Source organism: Macaca fascicularis, chromosome 11 (assembly GCF_037993035.2).
Source record: "Macaca fascicularis isolate 582-1 chromosome 11, T2T-MFA8v1.1".
Classification (NCBI taxonomy): domain Eukaryota; kingdom Metazoa; phylum Chordata; class Mammalia; order Primates; family Cercopithecidae; genus Macaca; species Macaca fascicularis.
In genome coordinates, this window is record NC_088385.1 from 64,398,161 (window position 1) to 64,421,849 (window position 23,689).

General features: G+C 48.8%; 2 protein-coding genes and 1 long non-coding RNA gene across 15 annotated transcripts; 2 read left to right on the plus strand and 1 right to left on the minus strand.

Moving 5' to 3' along the window:
• Positions 1–4,620: 4,620 nt before the first annotated feature.
• PIP4K2C (phosphatidylinositol-5-phosphate 4-kinase type 2 gamma) lies at positions 4,621–17,173 on the plus strand. 5 transcript variants are annotated; one of them, XM_045365509.3, is made up of 11 exons: positions 4,621–4,892; positions 5,433–5,958; positions 7,434–7,531; positions 8,524–8,620; positions 9,292–9,435; positions 12,826–12,972; positions 13,161–13,199; positions 14,075–14,188; positions 14,562–14,829; positions 14,996–15,099; positions 15,279–17,173. In XM_045365509.3, exons 2-11 carry the CDS (start codon positions 5,830–5,832, stop codon positions 15,357–15,359), a joined length of 1,221 nt encoding a protein of 406 aa, XP_045221444.2. In that variant the 5' UTR covers positions 4,621–4,892; positions 5,433–5,829; the 3' UTR covers positions 15,360–17,173. The 5 variants fall into 5 exon arrangements, with proteins under 5 accessions (XP_045221444.2, XP_005571423.1, XP_045221445.1 ...); XM_005571366.3 differs by lacking the exon at positions 5,433–5,958; XM_045365510.2 differs by lacking the exons at positions 5,433–5,958; positions 14,075–14,188.
• A 4-nt stretch (positions 17,174–17,177) lies between these two features.
• Positions 17,178–19,061, minus strand: LOC102142841 (uncharacterized). Of its 5 annotated transcripts, none has more exons than XR_012420415.1 (3): positions 18,722–19,061; positions 17,973–18,019; positions 17,178–17,578 (listed from the first exon to the last, which is right to left on the minus strand). It is a non-coding gene; the product is annotated as an uncharacterized lncRNA (long non-coding RNA). The 5 variants fall into 5 exon arrangements; XR_012420413.1 differs by having other exon boundaries at positions 17,178–17,641; XR_012420414.1 differs by lacking the exon at positions 18,722–19,061 and adding an exon at positions 18,455–18,547.
• On the plus strand, positions 18,589–23,549 carry DTX3 (deltex E3 ubiquitin ligase 3). 5 transcript variants are annotated; one of them, XM_074007311.1, is made up of 7 exons: positions 18,589–18,623; positions 19,755–19,795; positions 19,950–20,012; positions 20,195–20,270; positions 20,617–21,365; positions 22,270–22,487; positions 22,827–23,549. In XM_074007311.1, coding segments are annotated over exons 4-7 (1,044 nt in total). In that variant the 5' UTR covers positions 18,589–18,623; positions 19,755–19,795; positions 19,950–20,012; positions 20,195–20,269; the 3' UTR covers positions 22,903–23,549. The 5 variants fall into 5 exon arrangements, with proteins under 5 accessions (XP_073863412.1, XP_045221448.1, XP_005571422.1 ...); XM_045365513.2 differs by having other exon boundaries at positions 20,636–21,365; XM_005571365.4 differs by lacking the exon at positions 19,755–19,795 and having other exon boundaries at positions 18,589–19,497.
• The last annotated feature ends 140 nt before the right edge of the window (positions 23,550–23,689 follow it).

Here is a 23,689-nt window from a genome sequence, read left to right on the forward strand (position 1 = left end):
TAAATATTCTTTATCCCTTCCCAATCTCACTCCCTTCCTTGGATGTAATGGAACTTGATAGAATATATCCTTCCAGATGTTTTTCTATAGACTTAGGCTTGGTTTTTTTCCCACTTGACAATATATCCTGGAGATCTTTTTATGTCAAATTGACCTCATTAAGATATAATTTTTCACATTTATCCTACAGTTCATTCAACCAGTCTACTACTGGTGGATATCTACACTGTTTGTAATTTTTACCAAAAGCAATATCTTATTCTTTCATTTTTTACCCAGAGCAGCCTCAGTCCTGGCATCAATTCCTTCCCACTCTAGTGTGTCATCATCTCTCCACAGCCAACAGATCAATACTCCTGTCCCAAGATCATCCACTACAGTCACCCTTCCAATCCCCATTTTAAAGCATACTCTACCTCTCTTCTCTGCTCACACCTCAAAGCTTCTCAGATGGAGAAAACTGCACACCCAAAAAACTGGGGCAAATAAAACTGAAGAGTCTACAAACCTACCAGAACATTCGGTGCTGCTCACTTTCCTATGTCCCAGAGCAAGCGTCTACACCCTTTCCACCCTCCTCTCTCAGGCAGCAACTTTGTCATCTAAGGCACTTGAGCCTAAAATTCTTTATCTTCTCCCCTGCCCACATGCACCTACACAATTACCTATCTGTGTCTGCACATATAATTTCTTTCTCCCTTCTGACAAGTGATAAATCTCCTTTCTTTAGGCTAAAGTGAATCCCTTCTAGATATTTCATTCTTGAGATACTGATATAGAATCTCAATTTATAAATATATAAAATATCTAAAACTGATAAATTGATGGAGACTTGAGGAGTTTGCAGCTTTTTTTTTTTTTTTTTAAGAGTCTTGCTCTGTTGCCCAGGCTGGAGTGCAGTGGCGCGATCTCGGCTCACTGCAACCTCTGCCTCTCAGGTTCAAGCGGTTCTTCTGCCTCAGCCTCCCAAGTATGGGGGACTACAGGCGCACACCACCATGCCCAGCTAATTTTTGCATTTTTAATAGAGATGGGTTTTCACCATGTTGGCCAGGCTGGTCTCAAACTCCTGGCCTCAAGTGACCCGCCCGCCTTGGTGCATCTTCTTTATTAATGCCTGTCTCAGTGATCTCATCTCCTTGTAAGGTCCCTCCCATAAGAGTCCCTCCCTTTACTATGTGTTTCTCTATCTTACTTGTTTTCTTAAAGCCAAATATCCGGAAACCATCCCAAGCGTCACATCCCCACTTCCTCACCCCCCATTCATTCCTTAGCCCACCTTGATCTGCTGCTTGTTCTGCTCAAAACTGCTTTTCCAAATGGCATTAGTTACCAAATACGGTGGACATTTCTCTTGGACAACAGTCCTTGTTTCGCTTCACCTGTCCATGACATATGACACTTCTTCAATCCTTCCTTCTTGAAACTCATCTCCCCTTGGCTTCTGTGACCCTGCTCTCTTGGCTCCCTGTACTTCCCTGGCCACCCTTCCGAGTCTTCCTCCCCAAGTCTCTTAAATGCTGCTCTATCCCAGGGCTCAGCCCTTGGTTCCTTCCTTGCTCTTTCTAAGACATGTCATCCATGCCTGCATATTCCACAACAATTCTTAAATCTGTATCCCCAGTCCAGACCATTCTGCTCAGCTGCGGGAGCATGTGTCCAACTGACCTAAGATGCCTCAAACATATTCCAGACCGAACTCACTTTCCTCTGAATCTGCTCCTTTTCATGTCACCATCGTCTCTTTGATGTCATCATCATCATTAGCCAGAAGCCTTAGACTCACTCTCAATGCCTCTCTTTTCCTTTAACCCCCACATTCAAATGAATTTTCCAAGTTGACATCAAACTGCATCTTTAGATGCCATCCCCTTCTTTCAAACAGCAGCCACTGCTTTGGTTTGTTATCTGTCCCTGAACTTTTGCAATACTCAAGTCATCCTCCAGGAACATGCCTGAGTGGTCCTTTTTTTTTTTGGAGACAGATTCTTGCTCTGTTGCCCAGGCTGGAGTACAGTGGCAGGATCTCAGCTCACTGCAACCTCCGCCCCCCACCCCCGCCCCCGGGTTCAAGCGATTCTCCTGCCTCAGCCTCCTGAGTAGCTGGGATTATATGTGTGTGCCACCATGCCTGGCTAAATTTTGTATTTTTAGTAGAGATGGGGTTTCACCATGTTGATCAGGCTGGTCTCGAACTCCTTGTAGGGTCCAGCGCTACGAGGCTTAGTGGGTGTTCTCCCTGTGTGCGGAGACAAGAGATTGTAAGAAATAAAGACACAAGACAAAGAGATAAAGAGAAAACAGCTGGGCCTGGGGGACCACTACCACCACCACCAAGATGCGAAGATGGGTAATGGCCCTGAATGGCTGGGCATGCTGATATTTATTGAATACAAGACAAGGGGCAGGGTAAGAAGGGTGAGTTGTCCAAGTGATTGATAAGGTCAAGCAAATCACGTGATCATGGGACGGGGGCCCTTCCCTTTTAGGTAGCCAAAGCAGAGAGGGAAGGCAGCATACACCAGCATTTTCTTCTATGCACTTACAAGAAAGATCAAAGACTTTAAGATTTCACTATTTGTTCTACTGCTATCTACTAAGAACTTCAAAGAGGAACCAGGAGTACGGGAGGAACATGAAAGTGGACAAGGTGCATGACTACTGAAGCACAGCACCACAGGGAGGGGTTTAGGCCTCCGGATGACTGCAGGCAGGCCTGGATAATATCCAGCCTCCCACAAGAAGCTGGTGGAGCAGAGTGTTCCCTTACTCCTCCAAAGAAAGGGAGACTCCCTTTTGCGGTCCACTAACAGGTGCCTTCCCAGGCACTGGTGTTACTGCTTGACCAAGGAGCCCTTAAGCGGCCCTTATTCGGGCATGACAGAGGGCTCACCTCTTGCCTTCTAGGTCACTTCTCACAATGTCCCTTCAGCACCTAGCCCTATACCTGCTGGTTATTCCTAGGTTATATTAGTAATGCAACAAAGAGTAATATTAAAAGCTAATGATTAATAATGTTTATACTGGCCGGGCGCGGTGGCTCAAGCCTGTAATCCCAGCACTTTGGGAGGCCGAGATGGGCGGATCACGAGGTCAGGAGATCGAGACCATCCTGGCTAACACGGTGAAACCCCGTCTCTACTAAAAAATACAAAAAACTAGCCGGGCGAGGTGGCAGGCACCTGTAGTCCCAGCTACTCGGGAGGCTGAGGCAGGAGAATGGCGTGAACCCGGGAGGCGGAGCTTGCAGTGAGCTGAGATCTGGCCACTGCACTCCAGCCTGGGCGACAGAGCGACACTCTGTCTCAAAAAAAAAAAAAAAAATAATAATAATAATAATGTTTATACTAATGATTGATAATTGTCTATAATCATCTCTATATCTAATTTGTATTATAACTATTCTTTATTCTATTTTATTATACTGCAACAGTTTGTGCCTTCAGTCTCTTGCCTCGGCACCTGGGTAATCCTTCGCCCACAACTCCTGACCTCAGGTGATTTGCCCACCTCGGCCTCCCAAAATGCTGGGATTACAGTTGTGAGCTACCGCATCGGGCTTTTTTTTTTTTTTTTTTTTTTTGAGACAGAGTCTTGCTCTGTTGCCCAGGCTGGAGTGCAATGGCATGATCTCAGCTCACTGCAACCTCTGCCTCCTGGGTTCAAGCGATTCTCCTGCCTCAGCCTCCCAAGTAGCTGGGACTACAGGCACCTGCCATCATGCCCAGCTAATTTTTGTATTTTTGTAGAGACGGCGTTTCACCATGTTGGCCAAGCTGTTCTTGAACTCCTGACCTCAGGTGATCCTCCCGCCTCGGCCTCCCAAAGTGTTGGGATTACAGGCGTGAGCCACCGCACCTGGCCTCATTCTTTCTTCTCTCCATATCTTTGTATGCTGTTCTCTCTGTCTAGAAAACCTTTTAACCTCTATTCCTGAACTCTACCCACCCTTCCAAACTCAGTAAAGTCTCTATCCTCTTTGAAGCCTTCCCTGACCAGCCACACTTCCTTTCTTTGTATCACTGGCTTTGCTTCATACACAGCTCTAGGATAGCTCATACCTCGCATACCGCAAACTTGATCTCCACTGGCCAACCAGTGCCATTAGACTCCCAGCTACTTCAGAGCAGTCACTGTCCTATCCTCTGCTTTAATAAAAGGAAAATCAGCCCCTAGACCAGGACCTAGTACAAGTAAGTGCTCAATAAATACTTGTTAAACGAATGAATGAATTTCAAGACGCCTGAGACCACCGATAAGAATTTTGGGTTTTCAAAACCCTCCCCTTCCCAACCCCCATTCGGTAAGAATGCTTTCGCATTAGCATCAGGTCCGAGGTTACTCATTAGAAACTGGGCAAAGCCAGAAGGCGGCCACTTTGCAGCAAAGAAGCCCTAGACCTTGGGAGTCAATCAGGCCAACCCAGGCCGCACCACGATCTCCTAGTTGACAGGTCGAGGGGCTTCGCGCGCCGCTTCCGTCGTCAGCTTACAGGGATCCCGCACGCCAGGTGAGCCCACACACTGCGGGGACATTGGGCAGGCAGGCGCCGGGGGCGGGGCCAGCGTCGCCCCGCCCCGTCCCGCCCCTCCCTGTTCGCGCGTCTGTTGTCCGGCCTCCGGTCACGTGACAGCGGCGCAGGTGAGCGCCGCTTCCGGGGTCGGGCTCCTGGATTGCTGCCGGCTCCGGCTTCCACTTGGTCGGTTGCGCGGGAGACTATGGCGTCCTCCTCGGTCCCACCAGCCACGGTACAGGCGGCGACAGCAGGCCCCGGCCCAGGTTTCGGCTTTGCCTCCAAAACCAAGAAGAAGCATTTTGTGCAGCAGAAGGTGAAGGTGTTCCGGGCGGCCGACCCGCTGATGGGTGTGTTCCTGTGGGGCGTAGCCCACTCGGTGAGAACCAGCCCTAGACCCCTGCAGTCCCGTCCAAACCCCTCGGCTCCGAGGCGTGCGTAATCCAGGCTCCAGCCTCCGTAGCCCCACGCAGTGCCACTCCCCTCCCCCGGGCTGTCTTGGTCCCTGCCCACCAATCCCCAGGTGTTCCCCCAGCAGGTTTTCTGACTGGGCTTTCTTCTCCCCATCAGTCCTTTACTGCTCCACTCTAGTTCCACCTTCCCCCCGTGAAATCCAGCTCCCTGTACTTTGACTCCTTCCTGCCATGTCTAGCTTCAGCCCCAGGCTACAGGGACTGACCAGGACCAGGCGCAAGCGGGGAGGACATTAGGGGGAGTGGCTTTTTCTCCGGTGGTTGTTGGTGAGAGTGTAGGTGGAGGGTGAGAGGCCGAGGGGAATAGATGGATGAAGTTCTTTCACTTTGCTTTCCACCTTGCTTCCCAGCCCCGGTCCTTGGCTTTTGAATCTTGGCTTTGTCTCGGTGAAGCTCCAGGTTTCCTGGACTTTCTAATCCTGCTTGTCCCTTCCTTTCCCTTCCAGAGGTACAGCATTTCAGAGAAGCTACCCCACCTTGAGCTAGAAGTTGCACTCTCTTAGGACTTATGTATATATGCCTTTGGTCTTAACTGCATCCTTATCGCTGGCTGGAGCGATCGTGTTTGGTGTAGGTGGTGGCGATTGTTGACCAAAGAGAAGGCTGAGGAGCTCTGTTCCTGCGGTCACTATTGTGGTGAACTTTTGAAGCAGGAAACTGCTCTGGGAGTTAGGAGGAGGCCTCCATCCCCTTTCCTGAGGATACCTCAGCTGAAAGAAGCACAGCCATTACCCATCTTCCATCAGGTCTGGAGTGGGAGAAATGCAGTGATCTCGAATGTGACACCGAATATTTTCGAAATCAACGTTCTTGAATGATTATGGTCTTGGCTAGGCTGTGGAGATGGAAGTTGCGAGGAAGAATATCCGTTCTGTCACATTTTTAATTTGTGGTAAAGATTTTCTTAACCACAAATTAAGAATGTTGTTTGTGGCCAGTCGGATCCCTTTTGGATTTGTGGCTCTCCGGGAGGTAAGCTCTTAGTGAGTATTCAGTGGAAGGCACTTGGTATGGGGAAGGCTGATGGAGGTAGGACTGCCTCTCATATGTACCTTCCAGGTGATTCATCCATTCCCTGTGGGATGCTTAACAGGGAGGGTTTTCCCTTGTTAAGGATTGGGGGAGTTACATGTAAGACCTACCTCAGCTTCCCTAGGTATATATACTCTAGCCCCAGCACCCCACCCTCTGCCAACACACATCTACTTCAAGTGTTTGGAATGGAGAAATTCCTTGAACATATGTCTTAGTGATGATTCAGCTTGCCTAGCAGGTGGAGAGGAGGGGGCAGGAGGAGCTGTAGCTGAATTTTAGGCTCAGAATCTCAAGTGGCTTTTTTTTTTTTTTTGTCTGGAGGAATATGTTCTGTCCTCCTTTTCTACTGAGAACGGGAGGAGTTGGTTGCACTGCAGTGTGTGTGATTTAGGTTAGACTGCAGTTCATAGCCTCTGTGGAATGATCTAGTAAGGATAGGTAAGGCATTCATTTATTCAGTTAATAGACAGGTCAGGATCACTGTGTGCCAAACATTGTGCTAGTTAGACACCTGAGAGATGCAGACGACTAGAATGAGCCCTTGCTCCTGAAGAGCTTGCAATCTGGATGGGTGAACTTACATAAACTAGTGATTGGAGTCATGCAGTAAAAAAAGGCAGGTGAAAGATACTGTGGCAACACCAAGGAGAAACTACAACTCAGGATTTCTAAGTACCAGAGCTCCCTTTCTACCCTGAATTAGCAGACTGCAGATCCTGGGGGCTGAGGAGAGCATGTGATGCTTGTGTCCTTTGGGCTGTGGGTTAGTTTGGCTTTAGGAAACAGATGCCTTAATGAGTTCATAGCCTCTGATTGCCTGCATTCACTCTGAAATCAGCTGCTCTTCCTTTACCTTACACCTAGACAGGTGGGGGCCTACTGCAAACAACTGGGTCAGAGTGGTCTAGGAAGACTGGTCCTGTTTGCAAAGAGATGCCTTTTGCAGGATCTGGACACTTATCCTTTTTGCTGCGGTTGGCCCCACAGAATCCCATTAATGTTCTTGTGCATATTAAAAATGCCTTTTTTTTCTTTTTCTAATGGAACATGTAGCTGCCTTGAGTTTGCAGAGTTTTTTTTTTTTTTTTTTTTTTTTCTAGAATTTCTCACAGCTTTAAAAATAGTCCTGAGTTCCTTACAGGGTTAGCCTAATATAAAATGACTGTTGTGAGCATGAAGTTCCACAGGGTGGGCGTGTTGGGGGCTGTGTGTGAGAGTTGCTTACTGTAGTCCTTCTTGGGCAGCAGAAGGGTTAGACACATTCTCTCACTTCTGTCAAGCATATGCATAGCCAGTGTTTTTAAAGGAATGGGGTTTGAGTGGCCCTTGCGTGACTGTTGCCCAGACACAGTGTGTGGGTAGCTCTCCACACCCTTCCCTATGGCTTCCCTATTCGTGCTTTGGTTTATCAGATCAATGAGCTCAGCCAGGTGCCTCTCCCAGTGATGCTACTGCCAGATGACTTTAAGGCCAGCTCCAAGATCAAGGTCAACAATCACCTTTTCCACAGGTAAGTGATGATCCTTGCCATTCTCATGTCAACCTTCTCAGAATGGAGTAATAAGTAATTTTAAAAGTTTCAGTGAGCTAAAAATTTAACATCCTTCCCAAATGCAGAAATTAGTTTTGTGCAAGGAAACCATGAGAATAATTTCTGGTGTTCCCTATATCCTTATATGAATCAGTGTTATCTGCCCTGTAGCCTGGCAATTCCATAGAGTAAATATGTGCAGATACCTGCTCTTTCTCTCTTTTTCTGCTTGTGACTTTGGAGATGCCATGAGAACCATTAGCTTCTGACAGGGACTCCTTGAAAGAAAAACTTGAGTTCTCTAAGCCCTCCTAGTAAAAGAAGATGCCATTCAAAACAGTGGTGTCTGTTGCTGACTTTGGAATGCCTCTGACTTGCTTGAGATTTGGGAAATGGCTGCTGTTTGGATGGGTAGTAGATCCTGGTTCTACTATACCACTTACCAACCATGTTACTTAGGCAGATCACTGAGTCACTCTGAGACAGTCTTCCCTTCTATAAAATGGAAATAATATATTTTTTATCGGAACCTCGCAAGGGCCAGGCGTGGTGGCTCATGCCTGTAATCCTCGCACTTTGGGAGGCCAAGGCAGGTGGATCACTTGAGGTCAGGAGCTCGAGACCAGACTGGCCAATATGGCAAAACCGTGTCTCTACTAAAAATACAAAAAATTAGTCAGGCATGGTGGCACATGCCTGTGGTCCCAGCTACTTGGGAGGCTGAGGCAGGAGAATTGCTTGAACCCAGGGGACAGAGGTTGCGGTGAGCCGAGATTGCACCACTGCACTCCAACCTGGCAACAGAGTGAGACTCTGTCTCAAAAAATAATAATAATAAAAAATAAATAAAGGACCTAACAGAGTTTTATGAGAATCAAAGGACGTAATATGTCTGAAGGTACACTATAAACTACCAAGTGTATGTAAATGTAATATTGTTTGTTTTCTTACTTTGAAAACCTGAATTTCAGGGAAAATCTACCCAGTCATTTCAAGTTCAAGGAGTATTGTCCCCAGGTCTTCAGGAACCTCCGTGATCGATTTGGCATTGATGACCAAGATTACTTGGTGAGAGTCCATTAAGGGGTGAGGGTAGCCCTTTCTCCCCAGCAACTGAGGAGTACTGTTTGGGACAGCCATATTTGGAGAAATGAGAAGCCTTGGCAAATATGATTCTTTACCTTTTTGTGATTGCAGCATTTTCAAAAATTAAATGAAAACTATAAACCTTGTCCTTGGGGGAAAAGATGTAGATACATTAAGAATTTTGGCCGGGAGTGGTGGTTCACGCCTGTAATCCCAACACTTTGGGAGCCGAGGTGGGCAGATCACCTGAGGTCAGGAGTTTGAGACCAGCCTGGCCAACATGACAAAACCCCGTCTCTACTAAATATATGAAAATTAGCTGGGTGTGGTGGTGCACATCTGTAGTCCCTACTACTTGGGAGGCTGAGGCAGGAGAATTGCCTGAACTTGGGAGGTGGAGATTGCAGTGAGCTGAGATCGCACCACTACACTCCAGCCTGGGTGACAGAGTGAGACTCCTTGTCAAAAAATAAAAAAAAAAAAAGAATTTTGCATTCAGTTTCTTTCAGTCCACATATGAACACCTGATGAGGAACCTGTGCTGAATCTCCTACCCCAGGGATTCATCCACTTTCAGCTGACCATTTTCTTATGACTTGTTTCTGCATATAAAGGGGGAGGAAAAGAGCCTCTGGCCCATTCTGTGTCCCCAGGTGTCCCTTACCCGAAACCCCCCCAGCGAAAGTGAAGGCAGTGATGGTCGCTTCCTTATCTCCTACGATCGGACTCTGGTCATCAAAGAAGTATCCAGTGAGGACATTGCTGACATGCATAGCAACCTCTCCAACTATCACCAGGTCAGGCCTCTCTCTAGCCCCATTCTTTCCCTCTCCTCCCTACTCACATATAGCTCAGCTGCTATCAGTAATAGATGCTGACTGGGGAGAAAACTCATTGGAAGAGAGAAACCATAATCATATCTAGCCCTAAATGGGATGAGGGAAGCTATTCTGTCTGATAAGATTTACAGACCAGGCGCAGTGGCTCACACCCGTAGTCCCAGCACTTTGGGAGGCTGAGGCGGGAGGATCACCTGAGGTCGGGAGTTCGAGACCAATTTGACCAACATGGAGAAACCCTGTCTCTACTAAAAATACAAAATTAGCTGGGCACGGTGACTCATGCCTGTAATCCCAGCTGCTCAGGAGGCTGAGGCAGGAGAATCACTTGAACCTGGGAGGCAGAGGTTGTGGTGAGCTGAGATCATGCATTTGCACTCCAGCCTGGGCAACAAGAGCAAAACTGTGTCTAAAAAAAAAAAAAAAAGAAAGAAAAAGAAAAAAGATTAAACAAAAGATTGACTTGGAGTGTGGAGTTTATGGAATGTTTTGGCAGTAAAAACACTCTTCTTGAATGTCTCTACTGAAGGAAAAATTTCACCAAAATCAGTGAGCAAGGGGAATACATCAAGAGTCCAAAAGGAGTCGTCGGTTTATGCAACAAATATTGAATATCTCTTATTAGGCCTTATGTTAGGCAGTAGAGAAGGAGGTAAATGAAACATTTGTGGCCCTTACAGATCCCTTGGTCTAATGGCAGTGACCAGTGACTCAGTAGCACACAGCAAGATATATACAATAGTAGAAGTCTGTACAGAATGTTCTGAAGCTAGAGAAGAGCATCCTAACTCACCTGGGGAAAGAAGTGAACTTGGAAGGCTAAACAGAGTTTTTTAGAGGAGATACTGTAAGAGTTGATCCTTGAACGACTAGTAGAGATTAACCATTGGACAGGGTGGAAGAGCATTCTAGGCAAAGGAAAATAGCACTAGTAAGGTACAGAGCCATGGGAGAACTTGGCGTTAGGAAACTGCAAGAAATTTCATTTGGATGGGATATAATATTATGGAAATAGGCAGGAACCAGATTGTGAAGAGGCTTATAAGCCCCACAAAGAAGTTTGGGCTTTATCCTGAAGGTGGTTTTGCAAAGGGCATGATATATTTGTAATTTAGAAATATTTAGAAAATATGACAGCATTTTAGAGAATGGATTGGTGGGAGGTGACACTCGGAGGGTGGATACCAGTTAGGAGGCAATTTTAATAGTCCAGGGTAGAAACGGTGAAGGCCTGAGGGAGTGATGGTGATCGGGATAGAAAGGAAGACCTATGGGAGAACTGAGATTTAAGAGACAGGGGCCTCCAAGTTCCTGGTGAGGGATAACTGGGTGCCCATTTGCCAGAAATTAGAAACAGAGGAACAGATTTTTGGAGGAAAAAAGTTCTGATTTGGACATACTGAATTTGAGGTTTCTGCAATTCATCCAGATGAGGATGTCCAGTAAGTGGTTGGGGCATGGGTATAGAATTCAGGAAAAAGGATTAGACTGGGAGTATAGGTTTGAGAATTATATGTGAATAAGTGATCATTAAAACCATGACTATAGATACGATTATCGTAGGGAGGTTGTGTGCAGTGAAATGAAAAGAAAGTTGAGGACAACCTAAAGGAGCAAGTGAAGAGATGAGCCCATAAAGGAAACTAAGAGTAGATCGACACTTTTAGTTATTTATGCTGTACTACATTCCATAAAGGATTCGAGGACAGAGAGGAGGGGAAAATTGGGAAGGTGGTATAATAAGAGCTGAAGATGAAGAGAGTTTTAAGAAGAGACTGGTCAATAGGATCAAGTGCCACGAAGCTGAAATACAACAATGACTAGAATACTTACTAGATTTGACAACTGAGGGATATGGGGGAGATTTCAGAGGAGAAATGAGGTATAAACCTGATTTCAGTGATTCAAGGTGTGAATGAGAGACAGGAGATGAATTTATTGCTGATTACTTTTCTGAGAAGGTTGGCTGTGAAGAGAAAGAGGCAGCACACAGAAAGAGAGATGGTAAGCACTGAAGGAATAATTTTCTTTTTTTTTTTTTGAGAGACAGGATCTCACTATGTTGCCCAGACTGGTCCCAAACTCCTGGGCTCAAGCGATCCTCCTGCTTCAGCCTCCCAAGTAGCTAAATTACAGGTGTGAGCCTGGCTTAATAGGATAATTTTTTAAAAAGAATCCAGGCCGGGCGCGGTGGCTCAAGCCTGTAATCCCAGCACTTTGGGAGGCCGAGACGGGCGGATCACGAGGTCAGGAGATCGAGACCATCCTGGCTAACACGGTGAAACCCCGTCTCTACTAAAAATACAAAAAAACTAGCCGGGCGAGGTGGCGGGCGTCTGTAGTCCCAGCTACTTGGGAGGCTGAGGCAGGAGAATGGCATGAACCCGGGAGGTGGAGCTTGCAGTGAGCTGAGATCCGGCCACTGCACTCCAGCCTGGGTGACAGAGCAAGACTCCGTCTCAAAAAAAAAAACAAAAAAACAAAAACAAACAAACAAACAAAAAAGAATCCAAGTTGTAGGCCGGGCGCAGTGGCTCATGCCTGTAATCCTAGCACTTTGGGAGGCCGAGCTGGGCAGATTGCCTGAGTTCAGGAGTTCGAGACCAGCCTGGGTAACACAGTGAAACCCCACCTCTACTAAATACAAAAAATTAGCGGAGCATGGCAGTGTGCACCTGTACTCCCGGCTACTTGGGAGGCTGTGGCAGGAGAATTGCTTGAACCTGGAAGGCAGAGGTTACAGTGTGTCGAGATTGCGCCACTTTACTCCAGCCTGGGCAACAGAGTGAGACTCCATCTCCAAAAAAAAAAAAAAAGAAAAGAAAAAAGAATCCAAATTGTAGGCCATCACGCAGACTTTTTTTTTTTTAGGTGTAAAAATCTGTGTTTATATTCCAGTGACAGAATGACACAGTACAGCCCAACCCGATGCAGACATTTTAAACTATGGGAATCTAGCCTATGAAGAAACACTGCTCTAGATAAAATGATTTAATTGATAAGATGTAAGTTCTAATCCTGATTCTGTGCCACTTGCATATAGAGAGGGTCTAAAATAAGGATAACAACACTTAACCTCCCTCATCTCAAAGAATGATAAAGGTGAATCGAGAGATAACACTTTAAAATTAAGAGATGTAAAATGGAAAGAATCAGAGGAAAGGGAGATTCAGAAATGGCATGGATAACCTGGAGCATTTTGGGGAAGCTTCTACCACTTTTGACTTTGTAACCTCTCTACTTCAAGTCTTCTGCTCCACCCTGGAATGGCAGTGTTTGAATTTCCCTGGACTGTTTGTGTATCTGCTACTCAGTCTCTCCCCATTCCTTCCCCTTCTTTCACTATAGTACATTGTGAAGTGCCATGGCAACACACTTCTGCCCCAGTTCCTGGGGATGTACCGAGTCAGTGTGGACAATGAAGACAGCTACATGCTTGTGATGCGCAATATGTTTAGCCACCGTCTTCCTGTGCACAGGAAGTATGACCTAAAGGTAAGAAGAGGATATTTCGGACTTAGAGGGAGGCTCCTGATAGCCTGAGAATGGGGAAGACCCTGGGAGGTCTTTGGATGATTCCTTTTAAGGGAAAGAAGGCTGGGTTTGAGTACTCATCTTAGGGGCTGGGTTCTGACTGTTCTTTTAGCCACTTCTACTGACTTGGTCTTTGGGTCTCTCTGCAGGGTTCCCTAGTGTCCCGGGAAGCCAGCGATAAGGAAAAGGTGATAGTAATTTTATGTGCTAGGGTGAGGGATGAGGGATGAGGGAGGGCAGATGAGGGGAACTTCTTAGGATGGAGAGGCCACTCTATATAGGAATAGGGATTACTAGCTATTTATTATCTTAAACCACTTAAAAGAAGAGGGGGGTAAACTTCTGTTGATCCGGGGATTGTTTGGAAGGGGCAGTGGGAGCAGCTGCTTTAATACTGGCATGGATTATTCCATATGGAAGGCTTGGGGATGGGTGAGGATGCCAGACTTGAAGAGCAAAATGTTTAACTTCCACTTCCCATTCTGGGTTATTTTATTCAAGCAGCTATTTTGCTTAAGAAGACACAGGCCTGGCAGGTGGCTCATGCATGTAATCCCAGCACTTTAGAAGGCCAAGGCAGGAGGACTGCTTGAGCCCAGGAGTTCCAGACCAGCCTGGGCAACGTAATCTCTACAAAAAACAAAAAAATTAGCTGGGCGTGGTGGCATGTGCCTGTAGTCCCAGCTACTCGGGAGACTGAGGTGGGAGAATCACTTGAGTCCGGGAGGTTGAGGCTACAGTGAGCTGAGATCGCACCACTATCATTCCACCCTGGGCAATAGAGTGATCGAGATCCTATCTCAAAAAAAAAAAAAAAAAAAAAGTCAGCCTGGAGGGTCTTGACTGAAAACCATAAGCAGAGAGTAGTGGGATGTGATTGGGGATACAGCTGTAGTGACTGAGTCTGTGGAAGTCACTGGAGGTGAGAACAAACCAGGGAAGCATCACAATGTGGAGTTAGATGAGATCTAACTGAGCTAGCATAAAGCCCTAGACAGAAGGTGGGATTTTGAGACCTTGGGAAAGGGATATGCTCCCAAGATGTCCCTTTACCTATTCTTAGGTTAAAGAATTGCCCACCCTTAAGGATATAGACTTTCTCAACAAGAACCAGAAAGTATATATTGGTGAAGAAGAGAAGAAAATATTTCTGGAGAAGCTAAAGAGAGATGTGGAGGTGATGATTGGGTGCTCTGGGAAATGGCTTTCCTTTTTTTGCTACCTAGAGGGTAGTTGTCTCTTTCATTCACAGTATAAGGGAGCTCTACCCCTTCCCTTTATTCTTCAGGTCCTCTGCATGTATGGGGGTTTAGTATGAGACATGAAAAACCCCTGGAGTTGACCCACGGAAGGGGTGGCTGGAATAAGCTAAAAGGATGATCTTAGATACCAGGACATGTAGGCACTAAAGGGCAGTGGTATGCCCTGCAACCTTAATTTTTACACTTCCTTTCTCCAGGAGGGCCCCAGAAATTCAAAGGTACAGGTACGGGGTGATACCTAGCAGTGAAGAATGAGAGAGAGGTGTCTGATTTGTCAGTGGGTCTCAGTTTCTAGTGCAGCTGAAGATCATGGACTACAGCCTTCTGCTGGGCATCCACGACATCATTCGGGGCTCTGAACCAGAGGAGGAAGGGCCCGTGCGGGAGGATGAGTCAGAGGTGGATGGGGACTGCAGCCTGACTGGACCTCCTGCTCTGGTGGGCTCCTATGGCACCTCCCCAGAGGGTATCGGAGGCTACATCCATTCCCATCGGCCCCTGGGCCCAGGAGAGTTTGAGTCCTTCATTGATGTCTATGCCATCCGGAGTGCTGAAGGTGAGAGAACCGGGACAATTTAAGGGTGGAGAGGGGATTGTTCCTGAAGGACAGAGACCAGAGTGGTGGGGGAGAGCCTGATGAGCTTTTCAGAACAAAACTGACTGGTTCCTGGAGAAAGGGAATTGGAACTAAACCTGCTCTGAATCGTTGGTCTCTCTCCCAGGAGCCCCCCAGAAGGAGGTCTATTTCATGGGCCTCATTGATATCCTTACACAGTATGATGCCAAGAAGAAAGCAGCTCATGCAGCCAAAACTGTCAAGCATGGGGTGAGAGTTCCCGAAAGCCTTTCCTTTCCTGTCTTGACTATTCTTTGGGAAGAGACAGCCTCTTGTGCCAGAGCAATGGGGTGGCAAAAGAATGGAAGTGGTCTGGGGTAGATTGGGTGGGGGTGATGGGGACGGGTGCTAGGGTGGCCTGACACATTGTTCCATATCTTCTCTCACAGGCTGGGGCAGAGATCTCTACTGTCCATCCGGAGCAGTATGCTAAGCGATTCCTGGATTTTATTACCAACATCTTTGCCTAAGAGACTGCCTGATTCTCTCTGATGTTCAAGGTGGTGGGGTTCTGAGACGCTTGGGGGAATTGTGGATATTCTAGCCACCACTTCTCTTATTCCTTTGCTAAATTCAGGCTGCAGGCTCCTTCCATCCAGATAACTCCATCCTGTTGAGTAGGCTGTTTCTGACCCTCAGAAATACATTGTCCCTTTTCCCCCTTTGCCCATTTTTCTTCCCTCTCCCTCCCCACAAGAAGTCTGCTTGTAGTATTAGAATGTCATTGTTGACTCTCTCCCAAGTGCCTTGATCTTTGTAATATCTCCTGTTGTTTCTATGATATAGGAGCTAGGGGAAGGGGGTTGTTTGTCATCTTCAGGACCTGACTGGACAGATGGACCTGGCTCAAGCAACTACTCTGGATGCACGTTGCTGTGTGGGATGAACTAAAAGTGTCTGAATTTTGCTGATAACTTTATAGAACTCACTATGGCATGCTTCCCTCCTGGTGGGCCCTAGGATGGATGACAGTCAGGATACTACAGATGTGGGTGCAGGCATGCACACACACGATGGAATATGGCCAGTCCTACCCAGGTGGGGTAAAGAGTGGGTCAGCAACCTGGCACCTCACAGAGGTGGGACCTAAGAGAACTCTTGTGATTATGCAGAGAATTGGATTGGGTCTCTGTCAAAGATTGAGTAATCTCTTCCCTCACCTCAATTCCATCTCCACTCATCTCTACATCTGGGCACAGGAGCCCAGAGATGGCCAAAATCATTCAAGCCTGGGGGAAGGTGTTTGACTACTGCTGCTCTTCACCAGAACCTCACACCTCTCCTGGGACTGGAACCCTTCAGTGGGTTTGTGGCCAGTTTTGGAGGCTGGGATGATGGGCCAGGGTGTAAGATTCATTCTCCATGTTAAATTTCCTTTCATCCTGCCTAGCCATCCCCAAGGTTTATTTCCAGAAGAAAGGAATATCTCTACTTGGATCAATTCTGGTCATTTCAAGAGGATGGAGGCCTCAAGTGTGGGAACTTCCCCTACTCCCTGGATGTGTGTGCCTAGCACACTTCCTTCTCCCTCCCCTTTTTTCCAGTTGGATTTGTTTTTCTGTTCTCTTCTGTCCTGTCTTATACTGCAACTGTGTCTCCTAGGGGACAGATGGCCTTCTTTGTCATCTTCACTCTCCACCCCCAGAGAGGAGTCAGAGCCATAACTCAATCACTCAGCCCCTCCAAAGATAGTTGAGTTGATGTGTGATATTCTCATAATGTTGAGAACCCTGATGAGATATATTATCTTCCCCTCGCTACAATGCCTCTGGGGCCAAGGCACCCATTCTTCTTGGTATCCTCCATCCCTCTTGAGGCTTCCACTTTTTTTTTTTTTAAACATAAAGGTGGGCACCAGCAACTGGCCTGTGGTGATGCAAAGCTGCTTTGCTCTGTATCTGGCTGGACTGATCTGTCTCACAAGAAGCCATGAGGCCATAGGGAGAAGCTCTCTCTCCCCTTCATCTTCTGCTCCAAAGGTGGTAACAAGAGGCGTACCCATTGGGGTTGGAGCCCCCTTATAACATCTTCCTGTCAGAAGACTGATGGATCTTTTTCATTCCAACCATCTCCCTTTCCCCCGATGAATGCAATAAAACTCGGACACCAGCAACCGTTGTTCTTTAGAAATGGGTTTTCTGATCGCATGGCTGATGTATTATGGGCAGTATGGATGTCTTCATTTGTTGCTTCTGTTTTTCATCTTTTTTTGTTTTATTAATAAAAAATTGTGTATTTGCTCCCATTACTATCATAATACAGGGAATAAATTATTCAATCCAAATTCCTGTACAGAAATTTTTATTTTTTTATTTTATTTTTATTTTTTTAATTTTACTTCTCTGAGGAAGCCTGTGCTTAAGGGTGCAGAGACCAGCTGAAGAATTCTGGTGTTCAAGGTGTTGGGCCCCTAACTAAGGATGTGGGTTTCTAGACAGATGGCTGGGAACGTTTTTTAAAAAGCTGTGAAGGGTGTGCACCGGAATGGAAAACTTAAGTCTTCAACTTCGTGGGAGGTCAGAGGTAGTGAGGGCCAGGGAAGGGTAGGGTGATGGGACCCTTCCTCTTCCCTGAGTTCTGGGCTTGCTAACACTCCATCTTTGTAAAGGTGAGTAGGCCTCTCAGCCCACCAGCTAAAAGAAACGGAATCCAGTATTCCCCCAGGCTTCCTGGGAAAGCTGTCTTCTTCCTGGAGGGAAGGAAGAGTACAGCAGAGTCCTGGGAAAGTGAAGAAAGTGACCAGCTCTCCAGTCTAGAGGGGGAGTGAAAAAGGGGTGGATGAATAGAGGTTGTTGCCAGTTTGGGAGATTCCTGTCTTGGCTGAGGAAGTCTTTTGGCTGGTGGAAAAACCTGGCTTGATGTGGCCCTAGGGAAGTGAGTTGAATTGGGCAGAGACTGCTTGATGTGGGAAGCAGAGCAGAGCTTTTTTTTTTTTTTTCCTGAGAGTTTTTAACTCTATTTGAACCATACACACTTGACACTACCACCACCTCAAGCCATTTTTTAAAAAATGTATTCGTTTCCCATTCTGCACCAGCCTCCATATCGCTGTTTGTGGAAAGAGAAAAATCAGAGGCACTTACCAATGACCAACTGAGAGCAGGTTGTGGGGGTCACAGGAGGTAACAATCTAGAAACAGGCAGATGAGGGAGGGGATTGAAATAGTTTAGTACCCGGATTTGTTTATTTTTTAAAACCAATGCTTTTTTTTTTACTATGACTCTTCCCATCCCACATTGTTCCTCAAAGGCCCTTCTACCATAAGGATTCAAAAAATTGCCGCCCTCCCCCCCGAATCCCCATATACCCACCAACACTTCACCCACCCATCCACCACCAGCTCCCCGGAGCTGCTACGCAGCTGGCTGGGAAAGAAAAGGGAGAGTGCTCCGCCGGGAGCGGGGAGCGAGAAGGGTGGCGTCTCCAGGGATTTAACCTCCTACCCTCAGTTCCATGACGCCACCCCCTCCCTCCAAAGACTGGAACAGCGCCTCCATTTTTGTTTTGGGGAGGAAGGGCAGGGGCTTGCGGATAGAAGGGGGTCAAAGGAACGGTGATTATCACCTGTGAGGGGAAAGAGGGTGCTGTCCTCCCTCCTTCCCTTTCCCTCAGCCTGCACCCCCTGCAACCCCCAACCTTTCGGGGTCTCCCCCCCCCCTTGTTGCTAAGGCCCGGACCGTCATCCCAGCAACAGCCTCAGTCATGTGACCGGCAATGGCGGCGCTGACGAGAGGTAGGTGAGCCCGGCGCCCCCCACACCCACCGCGCGCCCCCCAGGCCCCGCTCGCACCCCTCACACGCCCCTCGCTCCCCCGGCGCCCCCTCCTCCACCTCCCCTCCCCGCGCGCGGCTCCGGGTTCCCCGCTCCGTGCCCGGCCGATCATCTTTCTAGCACCCTCCAGCCTTGGCCTCCATTCGGGGGTTCTGAGGGCTGCGATCGGGGCCGACATGCATCCCCGCCCGGCAATGGGGATCCGGGGGCTTTGGCGAGTGAGGGATGTGGGGAGTTGGTTCCGGGTCGGGTCTTGGAGGAGGCCGTGGGGGTAGGGCGGGAGCTGCCTCAGTGGATGCCCCCAGGGACCCTTGCCCTTCCGGGCTGTCCCTCCCTCTGGCCTCTATCTAGAGGGAGAGACTGTCCCTTGTCCGGCCTGGGTTCCCACAGAGGAATCACAGACCCACCCTAAACTGTGGCCCCGCCTCCCTTTTCTGTGCCAGCAGGACTTGGAGCTAGGACACCTAGGTCCTGGGTCCCCTGTGATGGGGAGGGGGGTGTTGCAGCGCAGATACACTGTATGGGCTGAGACTCTAGGGTTCCATTTTCACTTTATGAATCTCGAGGTGCATCTGGCCTTGGGGGACGATGATGGAGGCATGAAGGGACAGCTGCACCTTTTTGGATCAGTCATTGAATGGAGGTCACACTAATGGCCCTTCTTTCTGTTTGAGCTGCATTTGGAAGTGTTGTGGGTACAGCCTGGTAGCCCAATGCGACCAGGCTCAGGGGAAACATCAGGCCCCTCCAGCTGAGCCCTTGTGTGAGCCCCGCCCCTCCCTAAATGCCAGACTTGGGAGCTGACAGACAGCCCTGCCTGTGCTGGGTTTAAAAGGTGACAATGAGAACTTTGTTATTGCAGGGGCTGCTGCCACTTTGTTCACATCCTTAACAGACTTCAGCAGAAGGGACTGAGTTAGCTCTCAAGGAAGGCTCCCTGGCAATAGGGGCTGAATTATTTGGGAACGTGGAGCAGGGGAGGAGTTGGAGAGCATAGGAAATATTCCGGTCCATGTGATCTGAGGGAGGTGGCAAGAAGACCTCCACCTGTGTGGGCGTTTTCTTTCCTGACATCTTTTATGTGTGCCCTAGGCTTTCTTGGGGGCCTCAGAGCTGGGGAAGAAAGGAGGAAGGTTAGCATGTTCCTTCTTGAGCAACTTGGGGAGAAGCTGATGATGGAATTCTGCAGAGGAGAGAGGAGATGGAAGTGGAGTTTTTATTTCTGGGTTGGCTGAGGGAAATGGTAACATTTGCCATCATAACTTTTTACCCTTCCCCTATTCCCAGTCCTGGTCAGCTGAGTGGAAATAGAAGGATTTCTGCTGCCATCATCTTCCATGGGCTTCCCAGGTATCTCTCCCACAAGGGATCCTCAATTTTCACCCTTAAGCTGGTTTCCTTCATTCCATGTTACCATTCTCAGTAACCTATACCCAGGTTTCTGTCTCTGTTCCATGGGCTGCTGGGTTGGGGGCCATGGGAATTGGGAGAAGGGGTTTCTCACTTTCCTTCCTTTTTTTCCGCCCTACCAGCTCACATGACCTACAAGTAGGGAGCAGGGAAAAAAGAGTGAGCCTGCATGCCAATTCTAAGCTCTTCAGGATCAAAGTAAGCAAAAAGGAGGGGCAAAAAGTCTCCCTCCCCTTTAAAGAGCCCATTTTCCCCCCAGAAGTGGGAGGGGCAAATTGTTTCTATGATCTGGGAGAAATGACAGGAGAAACAAGACTGATACTTGGCTTAGATGATAATACAGCTCTGGAAACTTTTTTGCTCTTCAGTGGGCACTGGGTTTGGAAGATAAGGGGAGAGAGAATATGAATTTGGGGGAAGGGTTGGGGATTAGGCTTTGAGAAAACAGAGGTAATAGAGGGTTTGGAAGGAACCTGAAGTAGGAGGCACTGATACTTGTCAAATGGGGACCCCCCACCCTGAGTCCCTTTCACCCTGGGGGCAGTGTCGTTCGTCCTGTCCAGAATGGCAGCCTGTGGAGGCACCTGCAAGAACAAAGTGACTGTCTCCAAGCCTGTGTGGGACTTCCTGAGCAAAGAGACCCCAGCCCGGCTGGCCCGGCTTCGGGAGGAGCATCGTGTGTCCATCCTAATAGATGGCGAGACTTCTGACATCTATGTTCTCCAGCTTTCCCCACAGGGCCCTCCCCCGGCCCCTCCCAATGGGCTCTACCTAGCCCGGAAGGCTCTTAAGGGGCTGCTAAAAGAGGCAGAGAAAGAGCTGAAGAAAGCTCAGAGGCAGGGGGAGCTGATGGGCTGCCTGGCTCTGGGGGGTGGAGGGGAGCACCCTGAGATGCACCGCGCAGGCCCACCCCCTCTCCGAGCAGCCCCACTTCTGCCCCCAGGGGCTCGGGGGCTCCCCCCTCCTCCTCCCCCCCTGCCCCCACCTCTTCCTCCTCGCCTTCGGGAGGAGGCAGAAGAGCAGGAGAGCACCTGCCCCATCTGTCTGGGGGAGATCCAGAATGCCAAGACATTGGAGAAGTGCCGGCATTCATTCTGCGAGGGCTGCATCACCCGGGCTCTGCAGGTGAAAAAGGCCTGCCCCATGTGCGGCCGCTTCTATGGGCAGCTGGTGGGCAACCAGCCCCAGAATGGGCGGATGCTGGTCTCTAAGGACGCCACCCTCCTACTACCCAGCTATGAGAAGTATGGCACCATTGTCATCCAGTACGTCTTCCCGCCCGGTGTCCAGGGGGTAAGAAGACCATGGCCCGCCCTTACCCTTTGGCTCTCCCCAGGCTCTGACCTAGGAAAACCGGGTGAGGGTGAGTGTGCTTGTTAGATGTGAGACAGTCTTGCTGTCTTCCACTATGCCCTCTTACTCAGTGCCCTAGACCTAGGAGGTCCCTGTGAGGCCCAGCTTTTCCATCCCTGTGATCCCAAGGCACATGTGAAAATCAGATATGAGCTAGGAAAAAAAAGCAAGTCAGATACGAGAAGAAGGAATTGCATATTACTTCCTTGATGAACACAAATACTGTGCTGACATCTTGGCAGAGGTAAATTCTGTGGAGGTGGTGGCTTAGGGGCAGGGAGGCACAATAGGAAGGGATCTGACCAACCCAACAGAGCCAGGAACATCACTTGGTAAAAACGGGAGTGGTCAAGGCCTATAGGTGTCTTCCTGCTGGACAAAGAGTAATGTGCAATTCTGGCTGCAGAGGGTTGAAGAAGCTGCAGAGAAGACTGATGGAAAATGGAACAGGTTAGACAGTGGCAGAAACATTAGGAATATTTTCAGGTTAAGGGAAGGCTGAAAGATAGATTATTCTGTCTTCACATTTCTGCTGAGTTGTCTGGAGTATAGGGACCAGCTACCTTCCATCACTTCTGAGAATCTATTTGTTGCTGAATGGAGACTTGAGGGATTGAGACAGCAGAAAAAACCTCTTAACACGTAAAGATTATGCTCTGAAACAGGCTCTTGCTGCCGAGGCCATATAATCTCTCCTTCTGTGGAAAGCTGTCAGCCTGTTGCTGCCCTATCCGCATTAGCTGGGGATGCTCAGACAGAGACTGGCCTGGATGATGCTTCACTGGTATCTGGGCCTTAGGATGCCTGGCTGCTCACTGCCCACTATGCTTCACCTTCCTCCTAGGCTGAACACCCAAACCCAGGAGTTCGGTATCCTGGCACCACACGGGTGGCCTACCTCCCGGACTGCCCTGAGGGCAACAAGGTGCTGACCCTGTTCCGCAAGGCGTTTGACCAGCGTCTCACCTTCACTATCGGCACGTCCATGACCACAGGGAGACCGAATGTCATCACCTGGAATGACATCCACCACAAGACCAGCTGCACAGGGGGACCCCAGCTGTGCGACCCCTCTTCACTTCCTTTCCCTTGGCTCCTCCCCTTTCCTCCATTTCCACTGAGGGACCCACCAACCCCTTGCTCTGGGAGCCTCCTAACTGGAGAGGACCACTTCCAAACTGTTCAGCCGTCTCAGTTTCTCCTACATTCAACCTGGTCCTGGTGTGCCCAGCTTAGCCTACAAAAATAAGCAGAATTGGGCTAAGTTATCTTGGGTTTGGAGGTGTCCTCCCTTAGGGGAGGTGGGGAGGTATCTGAGTCACCTAGAATAAGGGTGAGCATGGGGATAATAGCAAGTTCCAACAGCTAACAACCCTCACCCTCATTTCTCTTTGCTCCCAGGTTTGGGTACCCAGACCCTACCTACCTGACCCGGGTGCAAGAGGAGCTGAGAGCGAAGGGTATCACAGATGACTGAAGGACATCGCCTTTGCCAAGGCCCCTGCAGTCCACCTCTACTAGGACCCAGCAGAAGCCTCTTTCTCCTCTCTGCCCCCGCCCCCCACAACACACCTGTAGGGGACCTGTCTGACTGGGAAGGGCGTTCTGAGAGGGAGGGGGCAATCCCTTCCCCCATCCCCCACCGGCCAAGTGTTTCAATGCAGTGTGAGCCACTCCCTTCTGGCAGAGGCCGACCTCCAAGGCTCTGTTCTCCACTCCCGGTGTACATATACTTCCCGTTTCCCTGCCCCTCCAATGCCCTTGGCTTTTTCTGGTGTGCTGTGCTCCATGACCAAGCAGAGAAAGGACCTAGGGTGGGGAAGGGAGGGTCTCTTGATTCCCAACTGCCCCCACATACTGCTTCACCGCTGAACTTAGGGTGCTGGAGAGGAGGAATTGGGCTGATATGAGCTCCCCACCACCCCCCATGGAGCCGGCTGTGTGTGTTCATCAGATACAGTTCTCCCTTAACCTTGTCCTTTCTTTCCTGTGTCCCAGTCTCCGTCAGTCTGTCTTTCTCCGCTCTTCTCTGACCCCTGTGAGGAACCTCCTTACCCTGTTCTGGAATCGCTGCCAGACTGTAGCTTTTAATTTAATAAAAATAAAGTAAAATATGCAACTCTTCATGCCACACCCGTTCTTTTCCAGGGACTGGGTGGGGGTGGGGTGGGGAGAGGGACCTGCTGGAAAGGGGAGAGGGGGTGATAGGGAGATCCCTGTGTGCCCTCCCAGTCCCTCTGCCTCCTGAGGACCTGGGGAACGGG

What these genes read in the sequence shown, in the direction of transcription:
- PIP4K2C (XM_005571366.3), top strand. Translation starts at nt 4,719, where the DNA reads ATGGCGTCCTCCTCGGTCCCACCAGCCACGGTACAGGCGGCGACAGCA. An exon ending in TGTGGGGCGTAGCCCACTCG is followed by an intron (nt 4,893 to 7,433) that starts GTGAGAACCAGC and finishes TTGGTTTATCAG; the next exon opens with ATCAATGAGCTCAGCCAGGT. An exon ending in AACAATCACCTTTTCCACAG is followed by an intron (nt 7,532 to 8,523) that starts GTAAGTGATGAT and finishes CCTGAATTTCAG; the next exon opens with GGAAAATCTACCCAGTCATT.
- DTX3 (XM_045365513.2), top strand. Translation starts at nt 20,242, where the DNA reads ATGCCAATTCTAAGCTCTTCAGGATCAAA. An exon ending in CTAAGCTCTTCAGGATCAAA is followed by an intron (nt 20,271 to 20,635) that starts GTAAGCAAAAAG and finishes CGTCCTGTCCAG; the next exon opens with AATGGCAGCCTGTGGAGGCA. An exon ending in TCCCGCCCGGTGTCCAGGGG is followed by an intron (nt 21,366 to 22,269) that starts GTAAGAAGACCA and finishes CCTTCCTCCTAG; the next exon opens with GCTGAACACCCAAACCCAGG.